Below are 20,876 nucleotides of genomic sequence, written 5' to 3'. Positions count from 1 at the left end.
AATTTCAACTACAAGCACAGAGCCAATAACTTCACCTACAAAAATGGTACAAATATATAAGCTGCATAAACAGATTCAGTGAATCACCAGCTTTCATTAGCCACCTCACGTGGCACAAAATTCAATGCAAACCTAGGACAGTGGTTCCAATAGCGTTTTGCATGTTCACTTTAAATGCCCATAACGGCGCACAGTGTTAGTCTGTAGCCGCATAACTAGCAAGCACTCCTGTAGCACCTTAAAGACTAACACATTTATTAGGTCATGAGCTTTCGCGGTTAAGACCCACTTCTTTTTTCCATCTGAGGAAGTGGGTCTTAATCACGAAAGCTCATGACATAATAAATAGAAATCCAAGTACACTGGCTGGATTTCACACTGGGTGACATGTTGTCACTATTATCGTTCATTGTTTGTATTGTGATACCTAGTAGTAGGCATCCTTTGATCCTGAGGGATCATGGGTTTGCGCCCCAGTTGGATTGATTCGAGCAGCGTCTTCTGTGGCTGTGCAGTCCAGCCCGGGAGTGACAGTCCTTTCTGCACTGTGAGCAGCAGTGAGCAGATGTCACTCTGGTATCACAGGCACGGATCTTCCTGAGGGCTCTCCTGTCTTCCGCTTCCTTCACCAAGGTAGTTTCATACATAACAAGAGCTTCCTTCACTCTGTTTCCAGTCTGAGGCGAGCGAATGCCAGGTGTCCACACTGATAGAGAGAGCGCTGAGGTCACGCTTGCACGTGTCCTTGTAGCACAATTTAGGTCGCCCTTTCGGCCTCTTCCCAGACGCAGTTCGCCGAAGAGGAGGTCCTTCGGTATTCGGCCATCCGTCATGCGTGAGACATGGCCCAGCCAGCGCATACGCCTCTGTTTGAGAAGGGTGAACATGGAGGTGGTGCCTGCCCTCTCAAGCGCTGCGCTATTGGGGACCTTGTCCCACCATGAGACACCGAGTATGCGCCTAAGGCAGCACATGTGGAATGTGTTGAGCCGCTGCTCTTGTTTTGAGCGCAAAGTCCATGTTTCACTGGCGTACAGCAGTGTGCTCAAAACACAGGCTGTGTAGACCTGCACCTTGGTGTGTACAGTGATACCTAGAGCCCCCAATTGAGATTAGGGCCCAGTTGTGCTGGCAATATACACACAAATAGCAAAACAAAAAGCAGTCAAGTAGCACTTTAAAGACTAGCAAAATAGTTTATTAGGTGAGCTTTCGTAGGACAGACCCACTTCTTCAGACAAATAGCAAGAGAGAGTCCCTGCCCTGAAGAGCTTGGCCATACTAGAGCAGACATATGATGGAAATGGGCAGGTGGGGGAAACTGAGGCAAAGCAGGGTAAGAGGACTCACCCAAAATCATGCAAGGTAATGGCAGAGGCAGGCACAAATGCCAGGTCCCTCTGCTCCCAGGCCACCATCCTATCAACCTGCTCGCCTGCTCCCTGGACAGCTCTCGGGGATCCAGCAGACGCACCAGTCACACCCTACCCTGACCTGTCTGGGGGCAGCAGCGGGCCTGATCACCATCCACAGCTGCCCTAGTGCACCTCAGCAGGCGGAGGCTAAAGCAGCCCCCTCCAGGCAGGCGCGTTCCATTGAAAGGCGTCTGGCCCATCACTGGGCCGGCCAACAAGTAGCCTCGCCCTGTGACGTCACCTCCCGTTGTCATGGCAATGAATGGCGTCACACGTGCCTCGACGGGCCTTCCCCCGTGATGTCACCACCCGTTCTCATGGCACTCACTGACGCCACACCTGCCTATAATCACCGTCGCCCCGTGACGCCACAGCCCGTTGTCTAGGTAGCCACTGGCGTCACAGGAGCGCCTTGCTCGCTAGGCCCCATGGAAAGGACCTTGGTCACCCCGCCAGCCGCCCCCAAGCGATCCATGTCGGAACCGCGCGGCGCCGCCCCGACGCAGCGACTCCCCGGCAACGCGACCGTGACGCAGAGAGCGCAAAGGGGGCGGGACGCACACCGCGAGGGGCTCACGTGACACTGACGGGGCGGGGCGCGAGACGCTCGCGGCCGTCGTTGGCCCAATCAGCCGCGGGGGGGCGGGGCCTGCCTCCTGCGTAACGTCATCGCCCGCGCGACGCGCTCCTGAGCAGGAAGCCGCCCTCCGAGGCCCGTGGCTGCGACCGGGAGCGGTGAGAGGGGCAGGGGCGGGGGCGGGGGCGGGGCCGCGGCCGCGTATTCCTTCCCCCGCCCAGCCCCCCTTCCGCCGGAGCTCCCCTCCCCTCCCCGGCCCGGCCGCTCCGAGCCCCCTCCGGTGCCCGCCGCCCCTCCCCCACCACCGACCCTTCGCCGCGCCGCGCCGCGCACGGAGCCCCCGACCCTCCGTTTCCGTCGCACCCCCGAGCAAAGCCTTCTGCGCCGCCCCCTCTCCCCACGCTCCCCTTCGCCTGGGTTCCCCCCTGCAGCTCCCAGCGGAGCCCCGCACGCCGCCGCTTACATCCCCGCAAGCCGCCAAGCGGAGGCGCAGGTGCAGGGCCTGTGTCCCCTCCCCCGCACTCCCGAGCGGAGACCTCCGCTCCTCACTTCCTCCCTCGCTCCCTCACGTGGGGTCTCTCCTCAGCCCTGTAGCCATCGCCTCCACCCAGGGGCATCTCCCGTGTCTGTCCCCCACCACGCGCCTCTGAGTGGAGGCCCCTTCCCCAGGCGTCATGTCCCCCGAGCCAAGGCCGCTGTGTCATCCATCTCCAACCCCCTCCCCCCGTACTTCTAAACAGAGACCCTCCTCCCCCATCTTCATCCACCCCAACCCTTCCTACCTCCCTAAGCCGAGTCCCCTCGTCTTCCGTATCCGTCTCTCCTTCACCTCTCGCATACAGACTCTTATATCCATCCTCCCTCGCTCCCTGAGCAGAGACCCTTCCCCCATATCCTGCCATCCCAAACTCACCGCACTTCTGACCAGAGCCCTCTTTCCCCTGGTTTCTCTTCTCCTGCACTACTGAGTGAAGAACTCCCACATCCTCAGTTGGAGACCCTCATCTGTCCCTCCCAACCCACACTCCGGAGCACTCGCCCATATCACTCCCCCCACCCCATGCACATCTCCCAGCTGAGGCCCACTGTATCCATCTATTGAACCTTCCTATCACTCTCCCCCTGTATCTATACCCCTGCCTGTTTGCATGGAACTCCTTCCCCCTATGTATTCCGCCATAGGGCTGAGCAGAAACCTCTCTTCCCCACACCTATCCAGCCTCAGCCTTCCCACCTGCACTACTGAGCAGAGATCCCCGCCACACACACCCCACTTGGAGCTGTAACCAATTTCCCTCTAATTTTTTCCCATCCATGGGCAAGATAAGTTTTGAATTTGAATACATATTGTTATGTGCACCAAGGCATGTGTGGGTGTGCACCACCAGAGGGGACACACTGCCCACTGTGGGTGTTGTGCTAATCAGCTGCATGGCATCAGAATTTCTCTTGGCCCAAGCATGCTGCTTCCAGCGAACACTGGCAGTAACCCTCCCTTCCCTATATATCCCTCCTGTCATTTGAGTCTTATCTCTAGCCATTCTAATCCCTCCCATGCACGTCTCTGAGCAGACACAACCCTTGCTACCCTGTATATTGCCTTTCTAATCCTTCCTCTCCAGGATCTATCATCCTGGTTCCTCGCACACCCCATTGCAGAGACTACCCCCCCATTTACCCAGTTCCTCCTACTCTGCTGAGTTAAGATCCCAGTTTTCCTGTAGCTGTCCTAATATCCCTGTAGCTATCCCAAGCCCCTCCCAAAACCTAAGCAGAGATCTTTCACTCCCTTCTTCTCATTGAGAGCTCAACTTTCTGCCCCTCCAAACTGACACCTCCATACTTTCACAACTCCCCTCAGCCTTGTACCATAAGTGGCTAGAGTCAGAGGGGAAAGGGGCCTGATCCTTCTAGCACATCTAGCCTCCTTCATGAAAATTCTCCTTCTTGTGGGCTGCATGTTTCATCAAACTGGCTTATTCTGTGCATGGGAATTGTACGTCCCTGAAGTGAAATATCTTCAGGGTTTCTGTGTTGGTTCCAATGGTCCTCATGAGACCCGTTAAATGTCCAATTGACTTAAATAACGATCCTTCCTTTCTTATTACTAACAACTCATGAGCTCATCCAAATAGCTTAATTCTCGCATTTCATCAGTGAGGATGCAAAACTAGAGCAGGTAGTTTGTTTCTGGCTCCCATGTGCTAGCCATGCAGAAGCAGTGCAGATGACACAAAACTAGGGGGAGAGGTAGTTTCGTTGGAGGGTAGAGAGAGAATCCAGAGGGACCTGGATAAATTGGAGGACTGGGCCAAAAGAAATCTGATGTGATTCAATAAGGAGAAGTGTAGAGTCCTGCACCTGGGGCGGAAGAATCCCCAGCATTCTTACAGGCTGGGGACCGACTGGCTCAGCAGCAGTACGATGGAAAGGGACCTAGGAGTTATGGTGGATGAAAGGCTGGATATGAGTAAACAGCGTGCCCTTGTAGCCAAGAAGGCTAACGGCATACAAGGGTGCATTAAGAGGAGCATTTCAAGCAGATCTAGAGAAGTAATTATTCCTCTTTGTTCGGCACTGATGAGGCCACATCTGGAATATTGTGTCCAGTTTTGCCCCCGCCCCCGGATTAAAAAGGATGTGGATTTGGTGGAGCAGTTTCAGCGAAGGGCAACAAAAATGATTAAGGGTCTGGAGCACAAGACCTATGAGGATAGGCTGAGGGATTTGGGCTTGTTTAGTTTACAGAAGAGAAGACTTAGAGGTGATTTAATAGCAGCCTTCAACTTCCTGAAGGGGAGCTCTAAAGAGGAGGGTGAGAAACTGTTCTCAGAGGTGTCAGATGGCAGAACAAGGAGTAATGGTCTGAAGTTGAAGAGGGAAAGGTGTAGGTTAGATATTAGGAAAAACTACTTCACCAGGCAGGTGGTGAAGCATTGGAATGTGTTGCCTAGAGAGGTGGTGGATTCTCCATCCCTTGAGGTTTTTAAGTCCTGGCTGGACAAGGTCCTAGCTGGGATGACTTAGTGGGAGTTGATCCTGCTTGAAGCAGGGGGCTGGACTAGATGACCTCCTGAGGTCCCTTCCAGCCCTGTGATTCTGTGAATGCAGATAATGCCCAGAATTGTTTGTCCAACCCAACCTGATCTTAATTATTGAATTTTCTTAAGGTATTAAATTGTTCCGGGAAACGGGTGGGCTGGTCAGTTTCTCAGCTCCTGCAAGCCCGGGGGGGGCGGGGAGTCAGGCTGCAGCCTGGTTCCCATCTCCTCACTGACTTGCATGAAAATTTGAGTTACGTGGGTGTTGCACGAACTCTGCAACAGAGACTGTCTTCATGTTTGTGTGTGTGCAGACTGTAGCATATGAACTGTGGGTACTGCCACAACACAGTTGAATATGAATTAAAATACTGTGCTCTAGGATAGGGATTCTATAATAATAATTTAAGGAGATACACGTCTCATAGAGCTGGAAGGGACCTCAGGGGGTCATCGAGTCTGGTCCTCTGCCCTTTTGGCGGGACTTAGCACCATCCCTTTTTTAATGCATTTACCTAAGATCCCTAAATGGGCCCCCTTGGTGATTAAATTCACAACCCTGGGTTTAGCAGGCCAATGCTCAAACCCGTGAGCTACCCCCACCCCTAATTCTCAATCTTTTTTCCTTTGGAGGTGCCACACCTGCTATAAAAACTCCATAGTAAGGGTGTGGGGACTGTGGGACAGGGACAGCTCTGGACTTTGGATGGAAGGAAGGGCTTCTGCCCCTTGGGGCTGGAGGAGATGTGGGAGCTGGCTGGGCTCAAGGCCTTTGCCCTGCAGAGTATGCAGCTTGGCATTTCAGCCCTGTGGGGCAACTTCTGATGGTGCTCAAGGCACCAAGCAGCCGCTCACAGGTGAGAACCGTTGCTATAGAACATGCTGTGGCAGTCAGAATCTAGCACAATGGGATCCCAGTCCATGACCAGGTCTCCTAGGTGCTATGGTGATACAAATGAATAATAAAGTGGATTTGACTCAACATCCATCAGTGAAGTAACACAGCCTGTGCGTTTGTAAATCATAATTAGAAGCAGGTATTGATACTGTTCTTCTCATTTCCAGTGGTGTGCAATGGAGAACTATAAGAAAGCCAAGATTGTGGAGAAGCCTTCTCCCATTCCATTCAGTGACTTGCCTTCAGATATTATTGAGATGAAAGTGAAGGATGGGAGCAAAATCAGAAATCTTATGGGTTATGCTATCGGCAAGATGGAGTTGGACTCAGTTAGGCAGATGCTTTTCACTGGCTCTGGCAAAGCTGTCAGCAAGACAATCACTTGTGTGGAAATCATGAAGCGAAGGCTCAAGGGACTCCACCAAATCACCAAAGTGCTCTTCAAACAGACGGAAGAGATCTGGGAGCCCATTGTCCCTGAGGCAGGTCTAGATGCCTTGACAGTGAAGAGAAATATTCCTGCCATATGTGTCTTACTGAGCAAAGATGCACTAGATCCCCAAGAGCCTGGATATCAGGCCCCAGGCTCTTTTGATGCCTTCTGGATCGAGACACTCAAAGCAGAGTCTCAAGCACAAACTAAGAGAAAGCAGGGTGGAGGAAGGGGGGCTGGCCACACAGGAAAGTATCCTCGATCTTTGGGAGGACGCGATGAATCCTACAAAAAGCCTTGAGGTGAAGACATATCAGAAGCAATTTTTAATGGGGTCAGGAACAAAAATAAAAGCCAGCTAGTATGGCTCAAGTGCTGCCACACACAGTGACTGAGCTCCTTGGTGGAGAAGAGCTGAAATCTAGAGGGAAGAGAGGCATGTGGAAACAGATGTGGCCATAGCAAATAAATTCCTCGTGTGACACATCTGTCCTTCTCTTTTTGACAAAGTTTCTTGCTGAAGACCTCCACCTGATGCTCTGCTGCTTTCGGTTTCATAATGAGGCAGGGTAGACCAGAATTGCTTAATGGAGGGCTGTATTGGTCATTTGCCACAAGTCATGAGGCCAGAACTATTCTGTGTTAAATGGAGCCAGTTTCAGCGGCACTGGATGCTGCATGGAAGATGGAATGTGCTACGCTGCAGTCTGAGCGGGCCATGCATCTGTATTAGAGATGAAAGGGTGGTGAGCTGTGTTGTAGAACTAGGAGTTGGAGGCTGTATTTTTGGCTTTCCCAATTAGATTTTGCAATGGTGTTTTATTGGACTAGACCTAACAGAGCCTTTGGGCTCATGTTCCCTTTTCTTGGGTATGTTCTGCGAATCCCTTGGTCACAGCTCAGACAGTGGCTGATAGTGTGGCCTTTGGGGAGCTGCATCCCTCCTATTACTCATTGTCGATAGAAGGGGGAACGTTGTATGTCACGGGGTTTTGTGGGGAAGTGCTTGTTGGTATAAATCATATTGACACACAGCTCTGTAAGTGCTCAGTACGCCTGTTAATAGTGAATGCCAATGCAAAAATTGTTTTTCCTTTTACCAATCCTTTACAATTCATAAAGCTGAATTTAAAATAAAGTTCCCTCTTGTGTTTCATGCTAGAAATCTTGTCTCCACTCCTTTCCTCTCTTTGCTGGAGTCATTAGTAATGTCTGGAGAACTGAACTAAAGACATCACTCTAGGCTGAAAACTCAGCACACTCAAGCTGTGACTGAAGAGGAACAGATTAATGTATTGAACTTTTCTTTTTAAGGAATTGTAAAAATACCCCAACATGTTGTTTCCTCTTTACACATCATCTTTAAAACCTCAGCGAGGCTTGGCAGTTGTGTTCTCTAAACTGATTCGGGGGCAGGGCAGATCTTTGTAGTGTTACTAAATCTGTTTAAGGTATTTTAAAATAGTTCTGAAGCTTCAACACTTCACTGAAAGAAGCAGAGGAAATAGTTTCCTTATTGTGATATTTCATTGCCGGAGTATCTGTTTCAGCTAAATATGGGTCAGGAAAAAAGACTCCACAGTTGTAACTGAAAGATTGTTATTTCCAAGTGCAAATCTTATATATTGCTTTCTGGATAATACCCATAACTTTCATTTTCTTGTTTGTTAAATGCATCTGCAAACAGACATTGACAGACTTCCTTTGGAGCCAGCTGGAGCCACTCATTACTTAAAAAAAAACACCCTTAGGTCAATTGAAGACAAATGTAAGCTTCTGCAAAAGCAAGGATTTGCCTCAGGCCATATTGCAGGGAATCATGAGCGAGTCTCGTGGCATATCACATAAGACACTTTCACAGTTAAGGACACTTTTTTTTTTTTTTTTTTAAATCTTCATGCTCACCAGTGCACAAGGTTCAGTCTGACGCTTCACTCTGAAGCTGAGCGTATGAATATCTTTTCCTTCAGCTCACAAGTCATGTTTCACAACACAAGGTGCACTTAGGATCACACAAACTTTTGCATAGTAGAGTTTTGTCAGCATACTCATTCTCTTGCATCACTTGCTTGGGGCTCACATCTGTACATATATAATATTAGAGTGTGTCTGTCAGTGCTATATTTGTTCAAGAATGCCTCTTAAGCAGCAAGAGCCATGACCACAAAGTTTGGTGTGCAGCTTCCTCTCTTATCCTAAATTAAACTAAGGTCAGGGTTGCGTTGTGCCTGTGTGGTCGGGCATCTCTAGGGGAACGGTGCTCGGACATCCAGTCTGCTCCCTTTCACATTAAGCACTTTGGCCGCGTGCGTGTGCTGCCTTTGGACAGCAGTGCAGACTCCGCGGTTAGCCAGCACTGCAGACCTCAGAGAGCACCCAAGAACCACAAATCAAGCGAGGTATGAAGGCACTAGAGCCAGGTTTATTGTTGTTGATGTATGGTCTCCAACACCCTCGTGAGCTTCCGATGTGACTCAACAGTTTACATTGGTACATGCATACACCGTGATGATGGACGCGACTCAATTGATGGCAAGGGGGGCTCCGTCATCCCCTAGGTTGCTCGACACAGCCCCTGGTGCACACACTTTTATACACAGGTATAAAAAAGTTATGTATCCAGGTACAATCCCCTCATTGTAATAGATTGATATCCCCTGATGTAACTAGATCTACCCATTAACTTGGGGGATAATGGTGGTACCATCAAAACAGCACTCTCCCTCCCGCTGTCATTACGACCTGTTCCTGAACTTGGGTGGGAATGTACCTGGTGCTAAGCTATTGTCTATGGGGAGTGCATGGTACCAAGCAGGTTGTGTTTATGTGTATCACTGAGTGCCTGGCTCTGGGTGCTTTTAATGTGTTTTCAGGCCCTGTGACTTATCAGCTCTGTCTCTTGCTGCATTCCTGTGGGCAGATTCTACCTAGCAGAGTATTTGCTTTAACCAACTGTTGTTTTGGCTTGAGGCCTTTAGCTTTGCTGTACGGTAACAAAGCACTGACTGTTGTTCTAGGCTTTTAGCCTTCTACCAAGCCTCTCATTACTACAGCCTGGCAAATGGGAAGTGCTGGGAGGGGCTGTTTCCCAGAACACAGAAAAGGAGGGGGCAGAGGAGGCAAAAGGGAGCAGGGCATACACAGGAAGGACATGATACTGAGACCAGCCCTTGGGGGCAGCTGCTGCACCAAGGGAGAAGCCAGCAGGGCTGGGGCTCTGCCACCTTGCCTGCCTTAAAGACTGGGTAAGTACCTGTCCTGCCCTGCTTGTGATGAGACTACAGGCCAAGAGGAGGCAGCTAGAAGCGGGGGTCACCCCACTGAAGCCTGGCTCCCCTTCCCCCAGAGACAGCCTGCGGGCTGCAATGGGGCAGCTGAAAGAGGGCAGCCCTCCAGAGCCTACCCCCTGACATCCTGAACACCCTGGAGGGTGGGCAGCTGTAGCCAGACTGAACCCCCCCACTTTTGCTCTACTCCATCTTGCCTTCCCTAGGTGCTTCAGAGCACGAAAGGGTTAAGAGGAATAGCCCGGACCTGGCTTATTTTAGCCATGGCCTTTGAAGCTCCAGAGCAAAGCTAAGAACAATGGGCTAATTAACAGCCGGGCCTGGGACTGCCTGTGGCTAATTACCATCAGTTGATTCGCCCACAGGGTCCCAGACACAAGGAAAAATCTCCGGCCCCTTAAGACACAAATGCCCTCAATTGTCCACCTCACAGGTGTGAACTACACCCTTGAACAAAACAAAAAGCAGTCAAGTAGCACTTTAAAGACTAGCAAAATAGTTTATTAGGTGAGCTTTCGTGGGACAGACCCACTTCTGCAGACCAGAACAGACTCAATATTTAAGGCACAGAGAACCAAAAACAGTAAGCAAGGAGGACAAATCAGAAAAAGATAATCAAGGTGAGCAAATCAGAGTGGAGGGGTGGGGGGGAAGGTCAAGAATTAGACTGAGCCAAGTATGCAGACGAGCCCCTATAGTGACTCAGAAAGTTCCCAGCACGATTTAAACCTTGAACTCCCTGTGAGAGCCGGCATCAGACAGTTTAATTCAATTAAACCAAGGAAGAAGCCTATGTGACCCAATGGGTATAAAGAGGGGTCCAGCAGATCCCCTATTTGAGCTCCAATCATCCTTCCTGCCAGACAGGAGAGTGGGGGTCTCCCCAGGTCCCCCGTGTTGCTCGACTCCTGGAAAAACAAAAAGGACAAAGGACTTCTTCCCAAGGGATTGAGGGAAACTGGCCAAGCCACGTTGGTAATGCAGGGGTGAGGATAAGACCAGCTAGGTATTGTACTTTTCATTTCTTTTTGCACGCACTGAACAAGTATAGATCTATGAATTCAACAAGTATAGACCTATGAACTAGCGTGCATGCTAGCTGTTTGTAATGAACGTATAAACCTGGTAACAACTGTAACCACAAGAGCTTAACTCGCTAGGTAACAAACAAAGCAACATTGTAACAGTAAGAGCTTAACTTGTTAGATAAATAAACAAAGTAATTGATTAAGCGGTAACCTGACTCCTCCTGTTACTGTGCAAACCCGAACACAAAACAAAGAACCCAGCTGCTTTTCAGCGGCTCTCAGCCTGGTCACTGGTGGGCTCTGCCCTGGCAGTTGAAATCTCATATTAATACAAGGGCATAGTGGCATCTCACCTGACCGTCAGTAACAGCAGCCCCCGGACAGCTTGCGGAGCAGCCACTAGAACTCAGCCCTGCCTGGCCAAACTGCAGGCAGCAGAGGGATAGCGGGGAGGGGGAGCAGCCCCCTGGGCCAGAGCAGCCCTCAGACTGCAGGAAGAGGGCTCCCGCAGGGGGGCAGCCCCCGCAACAGCCTGCAGCCCCGGGGGGTGGGGAAGCTGGAGAGGGGGCAGCCCCTGGGGCCCAGCTGCTCAGCCAGCCTGCACACTGCAGGGGGGCAACAGTGGGAGGTGGGGCAGCTTCCTGGAGCCTTGCTCCCCTTTCCCCACTTCTGCTCCAAACAGCCTACAGGCCGCAGGGGGCAGGGTGGGGTGGGGCGGGGAAGTGTGTCTGCTGGGGGGGTCAGGGTAGCTTCCAGAACCTGGTGCCCCCTAGGCAGCCGGTGGGCCACAGGGGCACTGGAGGTGTGGTGGGGGGCAGCCCCGGAGCCTCACATCCCTGCAGTGCCCCACGCAACAAGCTGCAGGTGGAGGGGGCTACTTGGGGTAGCCCCAAAGTGCCCCCCACCCCGACCAGTGCTGCTTCCCCACCCCCACACTGCAGGCTGTTGGTGGGGCTGCCCCCCCGCAGGAGCCCTCTTCCCACAGTCTGAGGGCTGTCTGGCCCTAGGGGCTGCTCCCCCTGCCAGCTATCCTTCTGCTGCCTTCCTCTGACAGGCTGCAGGTCGCGTGTGGGGGGGAGCAGCTGGAGGCCAGAGGTGGTCCACAAAGCCCGAGCCCCCACTGGATAAGCACGCAACCCTGGAAGAGGCTCTGGCCCTCTGGGAGGAGCAGCACCACCCTCACTGCCCCAGGCGGTCCGGTAACTGCCCCCCCCCAACTTCCAGCCCCGCTGTCCTGAGGCCTCTTGCCCTGACTTCTGTACCTCCAACCTCCCTAGCCCCTCACCCACAGCCTGGAGCCCCCACCCAAGCCTCACTCCAGCCTTCGTTTGCTTCATTTCCATGTATGTTCAAAAGTTACTTCAGCTACAGACCCGAGCAAAGCCAGGCACGTCAGCTCGGCACTGCTCAATGCAAACGATGCCATCAGCTGCCCACAATCCCCTAAAACCTTTTTGTGAGGGTTGAACCTGCTCTGCCCGGGTTGGGTTCCGGGGCAGATGTGAGCGAGACAGAGCGAAAGTGACTGTTTGCTGTCCAAGCAGAGTGAAGTTAAACCTAGTGGCAGGGGTGAGAAGTGAACCCCATTTGTGAGCCTTTCGCTTTAAACAAATCAGGCTCCTTCCTGGAGCAGGGAGGAAATTTGCGTTTGTGACCATGGTTTGTAACCTGGCCAGTTCACCCTTTTAGCTGGTGAAAATGAGGCTCTCCCAGCCCTATATGTTGGCATTTCTGGTAGATATGGACCCCCCCCCCACACACACACAGCAGGCCCTGCCCTTCTCCCCTCACCCCTGCTTTCCAGCTTTCCCTGCCTTCCCTCCATTCACCTCTGGTTTGGCCTCCCACCCAACCTCCCACTAGGCCCAATGAGTGTCCCACCCCCTCCAGCTCAGCCCAAGGATCACCTGCACCCAACCTCAGCTCAGACTGACCGTCCCATGCAAGGCCTCAGCACCCCCTCACCCTTCTCAGCCTGACCCCCCCTTAGATTGAAACCCCTCCACAAGACCCCAACAGCCTTCCAAATGCTCCCTCACCCCTGACTCAGCCTGAACAGCCCCCCACACCTCCTGCTTGGCCCAAGGACACCCACACCTGCTCATCTCGAAGATCCCCCACCCAGCCCAGGATGGGGAGGATTACCCAGGTTGGGTGGCAGGTGGTAGCAGCAGCTGCAGGGGATTGTCTCCCTGTGGCCTCTCTTCCCTCTTCTGGCCCTCCCTACCCCGGCCTTCACCATGCAGCACTCCACCTAGGCCTCCCAGCCTGCTGCCCCATTTCTCAGGGCTCAGCCAGGTTGGAGGATGCAGAGGACAAGGGAGGGCCGTGGGGATGTGATTCCCTCTAGGTGGTTGCTGCTGTTGCCTGCTTGCCCCTGTATTCCCAGGCTAGGCTAGTTGGGGAGCGGCCCAGGGGTCGGGGTATGAGTGGAACTGGGAGCGGCAGCATTGCCCATAGGGAGGGTGTGTTCCCACCCTGCGCACCCGCCCTGTGTACAGGCCTGGTTCACAAGTTATTCCCTTTCGGAGGCTTGCTTCACCTCCACTCTCCTCCACTGCCATGAACAGTTCAATCTCATTATAAGGCAGCTGGCCAAAGAGGGACGGGGTAACGTGCTGCCCATTTATGGCCTGAAGATGCTGGCTGCATCCCTTCACTCAGGCTGCTATAGCCTGAGGCTCAACTGATTTATATTAGAACAAGGAGAAGTCCCGTGACACTTTAGAGACTGACGGATTTTTTGGGGCATAAGCTTTTGTGGGTAAAGACCCGCCTTATCAGAGGCATCAGATGAAGCGAGTCTTATGCTCCAAAAAATCTGTTAGTCTCTAAGGTGCCACAGGATTTCTCATCATTTTTCCAAATACAGACAAACACAGCTACTGCTCCTGTGTGACTATTTCTATGCTTCAGACTCCAGTGCAACAAGGTACTAAAACAGGGAGAAAACTGGCAGGTTAAATGTAAACAAAAGAGCAAACTTGTTCTGGTTAAAATGCAACAGGATGTATGGTGGCTGGAGATACTCGGGAGATTTCATTTGAATTGAGGTAACTCATTTTCAGAGGAGTATCAGGGGAGTAGCCATGTTAGTCTGTAGCTGCAAAAACAACAAGAAGTTCTGAGGCCCCTTATAAACTAACAGGTAGATTGGAGCATGAGCTTTCATGGGCAAAGACCCATTATGCCTCTGATGAAGTGGGTGTTTGCTTATGAAAGCTCATGCTCCAATATGACTGTTAGTCTGTATGGTGCCACAGGACTTCTCATTATTTGCAGAGGAGACACGCGAGTCCTGGCTGTTGGTACAGAGCTCCTGTGCTCCTTGAATCTAGGAAGAATCTCGCTTTTGTTAACTAAAAAGCAGGTTGGAGATAAGTAACAACTGCCAAAGAAGCAAGTGCAAGGGACAGAGCAGGCTGTGTGTCTGCTCTATCTATTGCCAGAGGGCTCAAATTGCTTTTAGTTGCAGCTAAAATGCTCTTTTGAAATAAAGCCAGCTCCAAAAAATGGCATGTGTAATCCTCTTTGTAGTGTACCACTTAGCATGTCATTCCTGCTAATCAAAGCCGTAGCATGGTATTTATTTAAGTAGGTGTTTAAGTTTGAAAATTACCAGATCAAATTACTGTATCAACCCAGGCTTTGTGAGTGCTTTTGACTTACAGAAACTAAGACAGAGGCTGCGCTTTTATTCCCAAGGAAGGTTTTTGTGACTTTCTACACCACGTGAACTCTGCAGTGAGCCCAGAACCCATCAGTGCTGCAAAGAATCTTTCTGTGGGAAGCTGAGGTTGTCTCTAATTTTCCAACACTTACACATAGTGGGAAACCTGCTATTAACACACCAGGAGGCCACGCTACTGAGCCTTTATGAGAATCCCACAAATGGAGCCAAAGAATTGTGCAGCAGTTGTAATGCCTGGCTTCCGCATGGCTGAATCAGTGACTGTGGTTCCTTTCCATTAAGAGACTGGACTAGGTTGGCTTGGTCAAGCTGTATGTGCTGTTTTGCTTTGTTCTGTCGTGCAGGTGATAGTTTGATTCCAGTTCTGTGCCGTTTCCTCTAGCCCAGGGGTTTTTCAACCCTGTGTGCTGTGAGAACTGGCCGAGCATGCCCTGACACTTCGTCAGTTTCCCCTCGCTGGGGCTCCTTGCAGAGCCACTGGTGTGGGGAATTGGCGGCCTGCTCCTTGCTGTGCCAAGCGGGGCGGGAGGGCAGGAGCTTAATGGAGCTGGGACGTGGCTTAAATACCACGATCTGGCTCCAATGGGCTGGTGGGGCAGGGCAGCGTTTATGAGCAATCGAGTCAGCTGAAAAAAGTGGGTGTGCCATGGAATTGTCTTGCTGAAGTGTGCCGTGCTATGGAAAAGGGTGGGAACCACTGGTCTATCCAGGGGCTGGCAATGGCTGAGGCACCCTTCTCAACATCAGACACAGCTAACCAGGGCACATTCAGGCTTCTGCCTGTTCACGGCACACCAAACCATGGGTTCTCAAACTCCCAGAGGGGTCCCACTTTCACAGGTTGTTTTCTAGACAGCCCCCTCTCACATGCTACCCAATAGCGGCCCTGCGGCAACTACAGCAGCTGGTTTCATGTGCAATGGAAAAAGGGAATTAAGCAGTGGGTTTTCAGCTTTGTGCCATTTGGCAGCTGAAAACAAGGAGCAGTCACCCTGCTGAGACCAGCCAGCTCTCTGCTGGGTCCAGTTTAAAAACTACTCTGCCTATTGTTTGTATTGTGGTAAGAGCATAGCAGGTCCAGCCTCAAAGCAGGACCCTGTGTTGCTAGGTGCTGCACAAACAAAAAGCTATCTCCTTTCCCCAGCCGTCTAACAACAGCTGGAACACAGGCTCTGAAGCAGCAGGAGAGGGTGGTGGGTGGGCTTGTGCTCCTGAGCTGCAACATCAAAGCAACATCCAAGCGGCCATCTTTGGAGCACTGGTGTGAGTCTGTAGACCAGGGCTCGGAGATTTGCTCCCAGAAGCAGTGGAGAGCTGCCTTTCGAAGCACAGAAAGCTTGCTTCATAAATCAGCCAGCAACCTCTTCTCCCTGCACTGATGAGTTGGAGTTGCAAAATCCAATGCCTTCCTTGGACTCTGAACAATCTCCCATCAGGAGAGAGGTTTGATCAGGGGTTAGACCTGAAGGAAGGCCACTGTATATTGTGCATTGGCTTATTTAACCCAGTGCTTCCCAATTTTATTTGGCCCAGGAACCCTTTTAAACACAAAAGAATTTTGCGGAACCCCTAATAACAGTCTTCTATATGGAGCTGAAAAAAGTAAACCACAAATAAGTGAGGATAATAAACAAATGCTAAACACAGTCATGACAGCAACATTTAGTTTAACTGCACATATTGGAGAACAAAAACCACATTTAAAGTGTACAAAACTGAAGCTCAAAAACTAATATGCGTTATATTGGCAGTTTTCAATGCGAAGAATGGTTTTCCTTGGCAAATTCTTTTTATATTCGGTTTAATACAGGAAAGTTGGGTTCACATATCTGGCACAGCATTCAGCCCATTGCTGTGTTTCGGTTTTGCTGCTGCGTAATTTGAGACCCCACTTTCACACACCTATGTGCTGGCGAAGGATAACGACTGGCGACTTGCACTGTGTGGTAAAGCTGCATACTCTTTACATAAGCCGCCCCATGTGCCTGAGAGTGAGCGCAGGGATGTATGGAGGTATATAACAGGCGATCGGTTGCACTGCTGACTGTCTGCTCATGCGGCTCTGAGTTGTGACATCATCATCCCCGCTCTCTGGCTAAGCTGAGAATACACAGTGGGTGTGTCCACACTCGCCGGCTACTTCGAAGTAGCCAGCACAATGTCGAAATAGCACACATTGCGTCTACACATGCCGTGTGCTATTTCGACGTTGAAATCGACGTTAGGTGGTGAGATGTCAAAATCGCTATTCCCATCCGAAGATGGGAATAGCGCCCTACTTCGATGTTCAACGTTGAAGTAGGGCGTGTGTAGACGATCCACGTCCTGCTACGTCAAAATAGTGGGGTCCTCCATGGTGGCCATCAGCTGAGGGGTTGAGAGACGCTCTGTCCAGCCCCTGTGGGGCTCTATGGTCACTGCGTGCAGCAGCCCTTAGCCCAGGGCTTCTGGCTGCTGCTGCTGCTGCTGCTGCAGCTGGGGGTCCATGCTGCATGCACAGGGTATGCAACTGGTTGTCGGCTCTGTGGATCTCGTGCTGTGCAGGGCAAGTGTGTGTGGGAGGGGCCCTTTAAGGGAGCGGCTTGGGGCTTTGCTGGCCCTTTATTTCAATGGGGAGTGCTTGTGTGTGTGGATGCTCTGCATTTCCTTCTGGGGCGGCTCCTTTCGACGTTCCCTGTTGCTACTTCGACATGAACCATCAACGGCACCAGCCCTGGAGGACGTGTAGATGATACACGTCGAAGTAGCCTATTTCGATGTCCTTACTTCAAAATAGGCTACTTTGACGTAGGCTACGTCTACACGTGCCCCCAACTTCGAAATGGCCATGCAAATGGCCATTTCGAAGTTTACTAATGAAGCGCTGAAATGCATATTCAGCGCTTCATTAGCATGCGGGCGGCAGCCGCGCTTCGAAATTGACGCTCCTTGCCGCCGCGCGGCGCGTCCAGATGGGGCTCCTTTTCGAAAGGATGCTGCCTACTTTGAAGTCCCATGAGCTCATGGGAATAAGGGGACTTCGAAGTAGGCAGCATCCTTTCGAAAAGGAGCCCCATCTGGACGCGCCGCGCGGCGGCAAGGAGCGTCAATTTCGAAGCGCGGCTGCCGCCCGCATGCTAATGAAGCGCTGAATATGCATTTCAGCGCTTCATTATTAAACTTCGAAATGGCCATTTGCCTGGCCATTTCGAAGTTTGGGGCACGTGTAGACACAGCCGTAGTGTGCTAGTGTAGACGTAGCCAGGGAGACTTATCCTGGCAAACACAAATGACAATTGTTTGTAATAAAATTCATAAATGTTTCAATATTAATTATTATTTTTAAATAATTAACTATTATTGTAATGGAATCTTCTCGCAGAACCCCACGTAGGAAACACAGCTTTAATAATAATCTTGGAGGGCCCTGTCTTCCGTGAGCTTATCTAGGTCTTTTTTTAACCGTATTGTAATCTTGGCCTTCAGCGCAGCCTCTGGCGAGGAGTTCCCCAGGCTGGCTGGGCAGAAACACCTCTGTTTGTCTGACATCTGCTGCCTGTTAATGTCACTGAGTGACTCCTCGTGCTCGTGTTATAGGAAGGAGTAAATAACACTTATCATTCAGAGTCAGCTGGGCGGTTTGAGAAATCCACTCCTATATTCCAACTTCCAGCTCTACAAAGGGGGGAGTTCCCTGAAGTCCTGTGGGCTACTCTGCACCACATTGGCTCCAGCCAGCAGAGGCTTTCTCCCCAAGGCTGTGCCCTGCTCAGGCCGTGTAAGCACAGCTCCCATATCTCTAGCCCCTTCCCAGCTGACCTGGAGGCACACAGTCCTTCCCCTGCAGAGGGAGCATCAAGAGATCAACACAACCCCCTCACTCCACCCTAGCAGTCACCCTCCCAGGCTGCCTGCTCTGGGTATGTGTGAGAGGCCAACACGCGTGCTGCGAAAACCCGTCACACAGCACAGCGCCTTGCTGGCAGCTCTGCAGAGATGCAGCAGCCACCAGATGGCCCAAGGTGCCCGAGTTTTACATTCCGACAATGCACTGCAGCCGCAGCTCTCAGCCTTCTTTTATTGCAGCTCCGCTGTGCGGGTTATTTTTGCACTCAGGCTCCTAAGCAGAGCTCGTAAAGCACCGAAAGGAAGAGAGCAGCTGCAGGCTGGGTGAATAGTCCAGCCTAGCCCTAGGCAGGCTGCAGCAAACATTTTTAAGGGCGATGCAGCATTAGTGTTTGCCTGATTCACCGTCAGGGTTCCCTGACTTCCCACTGCATCCCGACAGGCTCTGATGGCTGCGGAAGAAAGGGCAGGACTCTCCCTCCCATACACAGGTTTGTAAATTCTTGCTGGCCATGGACCATTGCAAATCAAAATCCTTTTGTGGCCAGCTCCACTCCCAGGCGTGACCCCTGCAGACCCTGACCCAGCTAGCAATGACCGACTCTCTGGACAGGTCCATAAGCAAACGAGCTGAAGGTACACTAAGATGCAGCCGGCTGGTTCCTTCTCCCTTTCATCCCTCTCCCTCCTCTCAGCTGTTTTCCTCCTTTCCCAGAGCTTAGGGCTGTGCGTTAACCTGGCTCTTGTCTCCCCCATTACTTGCGCCCTTTATGGCTTAGATTGCTCCAGACCTCTGTGCCTCTGGCTACCTTGGTGTTGAGCGTATGCTTCCCTTCAAATGTTGGGGTCCTCTAATATAGCTAGTCACTGCTGATTTCCACTCCTGGGCCCACAGGGCAGAAAGAGACTTCATGCAGTTTGAGCGCAGAGGATGGAAAAAGCCTCTTTCAAACCCGAGGAATCCTGAGCTAGGTTACAAAATTGCTGAAAGTGCCGGCATTTGAAATAGCTCGGTGGCTGCAGCTTTGGAGAGGCAGCGCTTCTGCAGGCCTCTAGATCTGCTCCCGGATACACTGGGGTGCACAGATTAAGAGCCAATGATCTCCTGGGCCAAGTGCATGCAGCCTCCTACTGTTATTCTGGAGGGTATATTGGTAGCAACCACCAAGTGCATCTGTGCAACATGGGCAAAATCACAAACCTTCTTAAGGTTGCACTGGCTGCCTTTGGCTCGGCCTAATCAAGGGAGCAATTAACTGCCCTTTGTCTCGTGATTGCTGAACCTGTGGAAGCCACTGCCCAAATCATGGAGAAGTGTGGAGCAGATGCCAGAGTGGGGCGGGGGCCCGAGCATTGCCTGGATTGCAGCTGTGTGGGGCTGCTACGGAAAAGCCAGGAGACAGCCCAAGAGCGGCTGTTAAGGGGATCTGGGGAAGAAACCCAGAGAGCGCTTCTCCCGGGCAGAGCTGGCCGGAAACAGGGCTGGATTGCAGAACAAGGCTGCTGCCTATTGTTTGTTCCTACTCTGGTCTGGGAAACAGGTGTTGTGACCATTCCTGGTAACTAAGCAGGGCTGTCGTAAAGGACCACTGGATTCACATCCTCAGCTGGTCCTGGCTGAAACAGTGCAGCAAGGCCTTGACTCAGGGCCAGCTGCTGGGGTCAGATGGGACAGCAACTTCAGGCTGTTCCCATTAGGCTGTTGCCTTTCTGCATCGTGCCATCGTGTGCTGCCTCATGGCTCTAGGAAGGGATTCCAACCCTGCTGCCCAGCAGCCGCAGCAGCAGGGAGAGAAGGAGTATAGGAGAACAGTCAGCAGTGAGATTCCCACAAACAAAGCCCTGGGCCAACGCAGCTGGAGCCTCTGGAGGGCTGGAGCGTTGCCCCTTCTCTGCAGCAGGCATCCGGCAGCGCAGCTTCTCGTGGGACTGGAACACTCAGCCATGTGGCTCTAATGCAGCCACATCATTTGGGCAAGGCGAGGCCAGGTCTGAGTGACGAGCGGATGCTCATTCTTCAAAGCCACAAATTGAACCTCAGTTCCCATTTGTGGGAAGAAGATTCCCTGCCTCTCGCTAAAAATAAATCCCAGGAGCTGCTGGCTGGCCGGACATGCCTGCAGCCTGGGGCGAGAGCTTACCTGAGAGGCACCAGCATTTTCTCTGGTAGCTGGCTGCTGCAGGTGCTCAGCTGTAGCGTGACGTTCACCACTCTGCTCAGCAGCATGGACTCCTTCTTGACCCACCCGCATGTCTGGTCCAGAAGCTCTTCTCTGCTTTAAAGAGCCACAGAATAATGGGGTTGGAAGAGACCTCAGGAGGTCATGTAGGCCAAGCCCCTGCTCCAAGCAGGGCCAACCCCAACTAACTCATCCCAGCCAGGGCTTTGTCAAGCCGGGCCTTAAAAACTTCCAAGGATGGAGAGTCCACCACCTCCCTAGGCATCCCAGTGAGAGCTTCACCACCCTCCTAGGGAAGCAGCTTTTCTTACTATCCAACCGAGACCTCCCCCACTGCAACTGGAGACCATTGCTCCTTGTTCTGCCATCTGCCACCATTGAGACCAGCCTCTCACCACCCTCTTTGGAACCCCCTTCAGGTAGTGAAAGGCTGCTATCAAATCCCCCTTCACTCTTCTCTTCTGTAGACTAAATTAGCCCAAACCCCTCAGCCTCTGCTCA

The 20,876-nt window shown here is 51.8% G+C and overlaps 1 protein-coding gene across 3 annotated transcripts; it reads left to right on the top strand.

The window, feature by feature from the left end:
* Positions 1–2,069: 2,069 nt before the first annotated feature.
* On the top strand, positions 2,070–7,520 carry RPP25L (ribonuclease P/MRP subunit p25 like). Of its 3 annotated transcripts, none has more exons than XM_074994430.1 (2): positions 2,070–2,150; positions 6,099–7,520. In XM_074994430.1, the coding sequence occupies exon 2, from the start codon at positions 6,108–6,110 to the stop codon at positions 6,663–6,665; it is 558 nt and encodes a 185-aa protein (XP_074850531.1). In that variant the 5' UTR covers positions 2,070–2,150; positions 6,099–6,107; the 3' UTR covers positions 6,666–7,520. The 3 variants fall into 3 exon arrangements, with proteins under 3 accessions (XP_074850531.1, XP_074850529.1, XP_074850530.1); XM_074994428.1 differs by lacking the exon at positions 2,070–2,150 and adding an exon at positions 2,622–4,545; XM_074994429.1 differs by lacking the exon at positions 2,070–2,150 and adding an exon at positions 4,797–5,890.
* The last annotated feature ends 13,356 nt before the right edge of the window (positions 7,521–20,876 follow it).

The sequence above is a fragment of the Carettochelys insculpta genome, chromosome 5 (assembly GCF_033958435.1).
Source record: "Carettochelys insculpta isolate YL-2023 chromosome 5, ASM3395843v1, whole genome shotgun sequence".
Lineage (NCBI taxonomy): Eukaryota > Metazoa > Chordata > Testudines > Carettochelyidae > Carettochelys > Carettochelys insculpta.
The sequence above is the reverse complement of the archived record's forward strand: the minus strand, read 5'-3'. Positions and strand labels throughout refer to the sequence as shown.

What these genes read in the sequence shown, in the direction of transcription:
- RPP25L (XM_074994428.1), top strand. Translation starts at nt 4,417, where the DNA reads ATGGAAAGGGACCTAGGAGTTATGGTGGATGAAAGGCTGGATATGAGT. An exon ending in TTTCAAGCAGATCTAGAGAA is followed by an intron (nt 4,546 to 6,098) that starts GTAATTATTCCT and finishes TCTCATTTCCAG; the next exon opens with TGGTGTGCAATGGAGAACTA.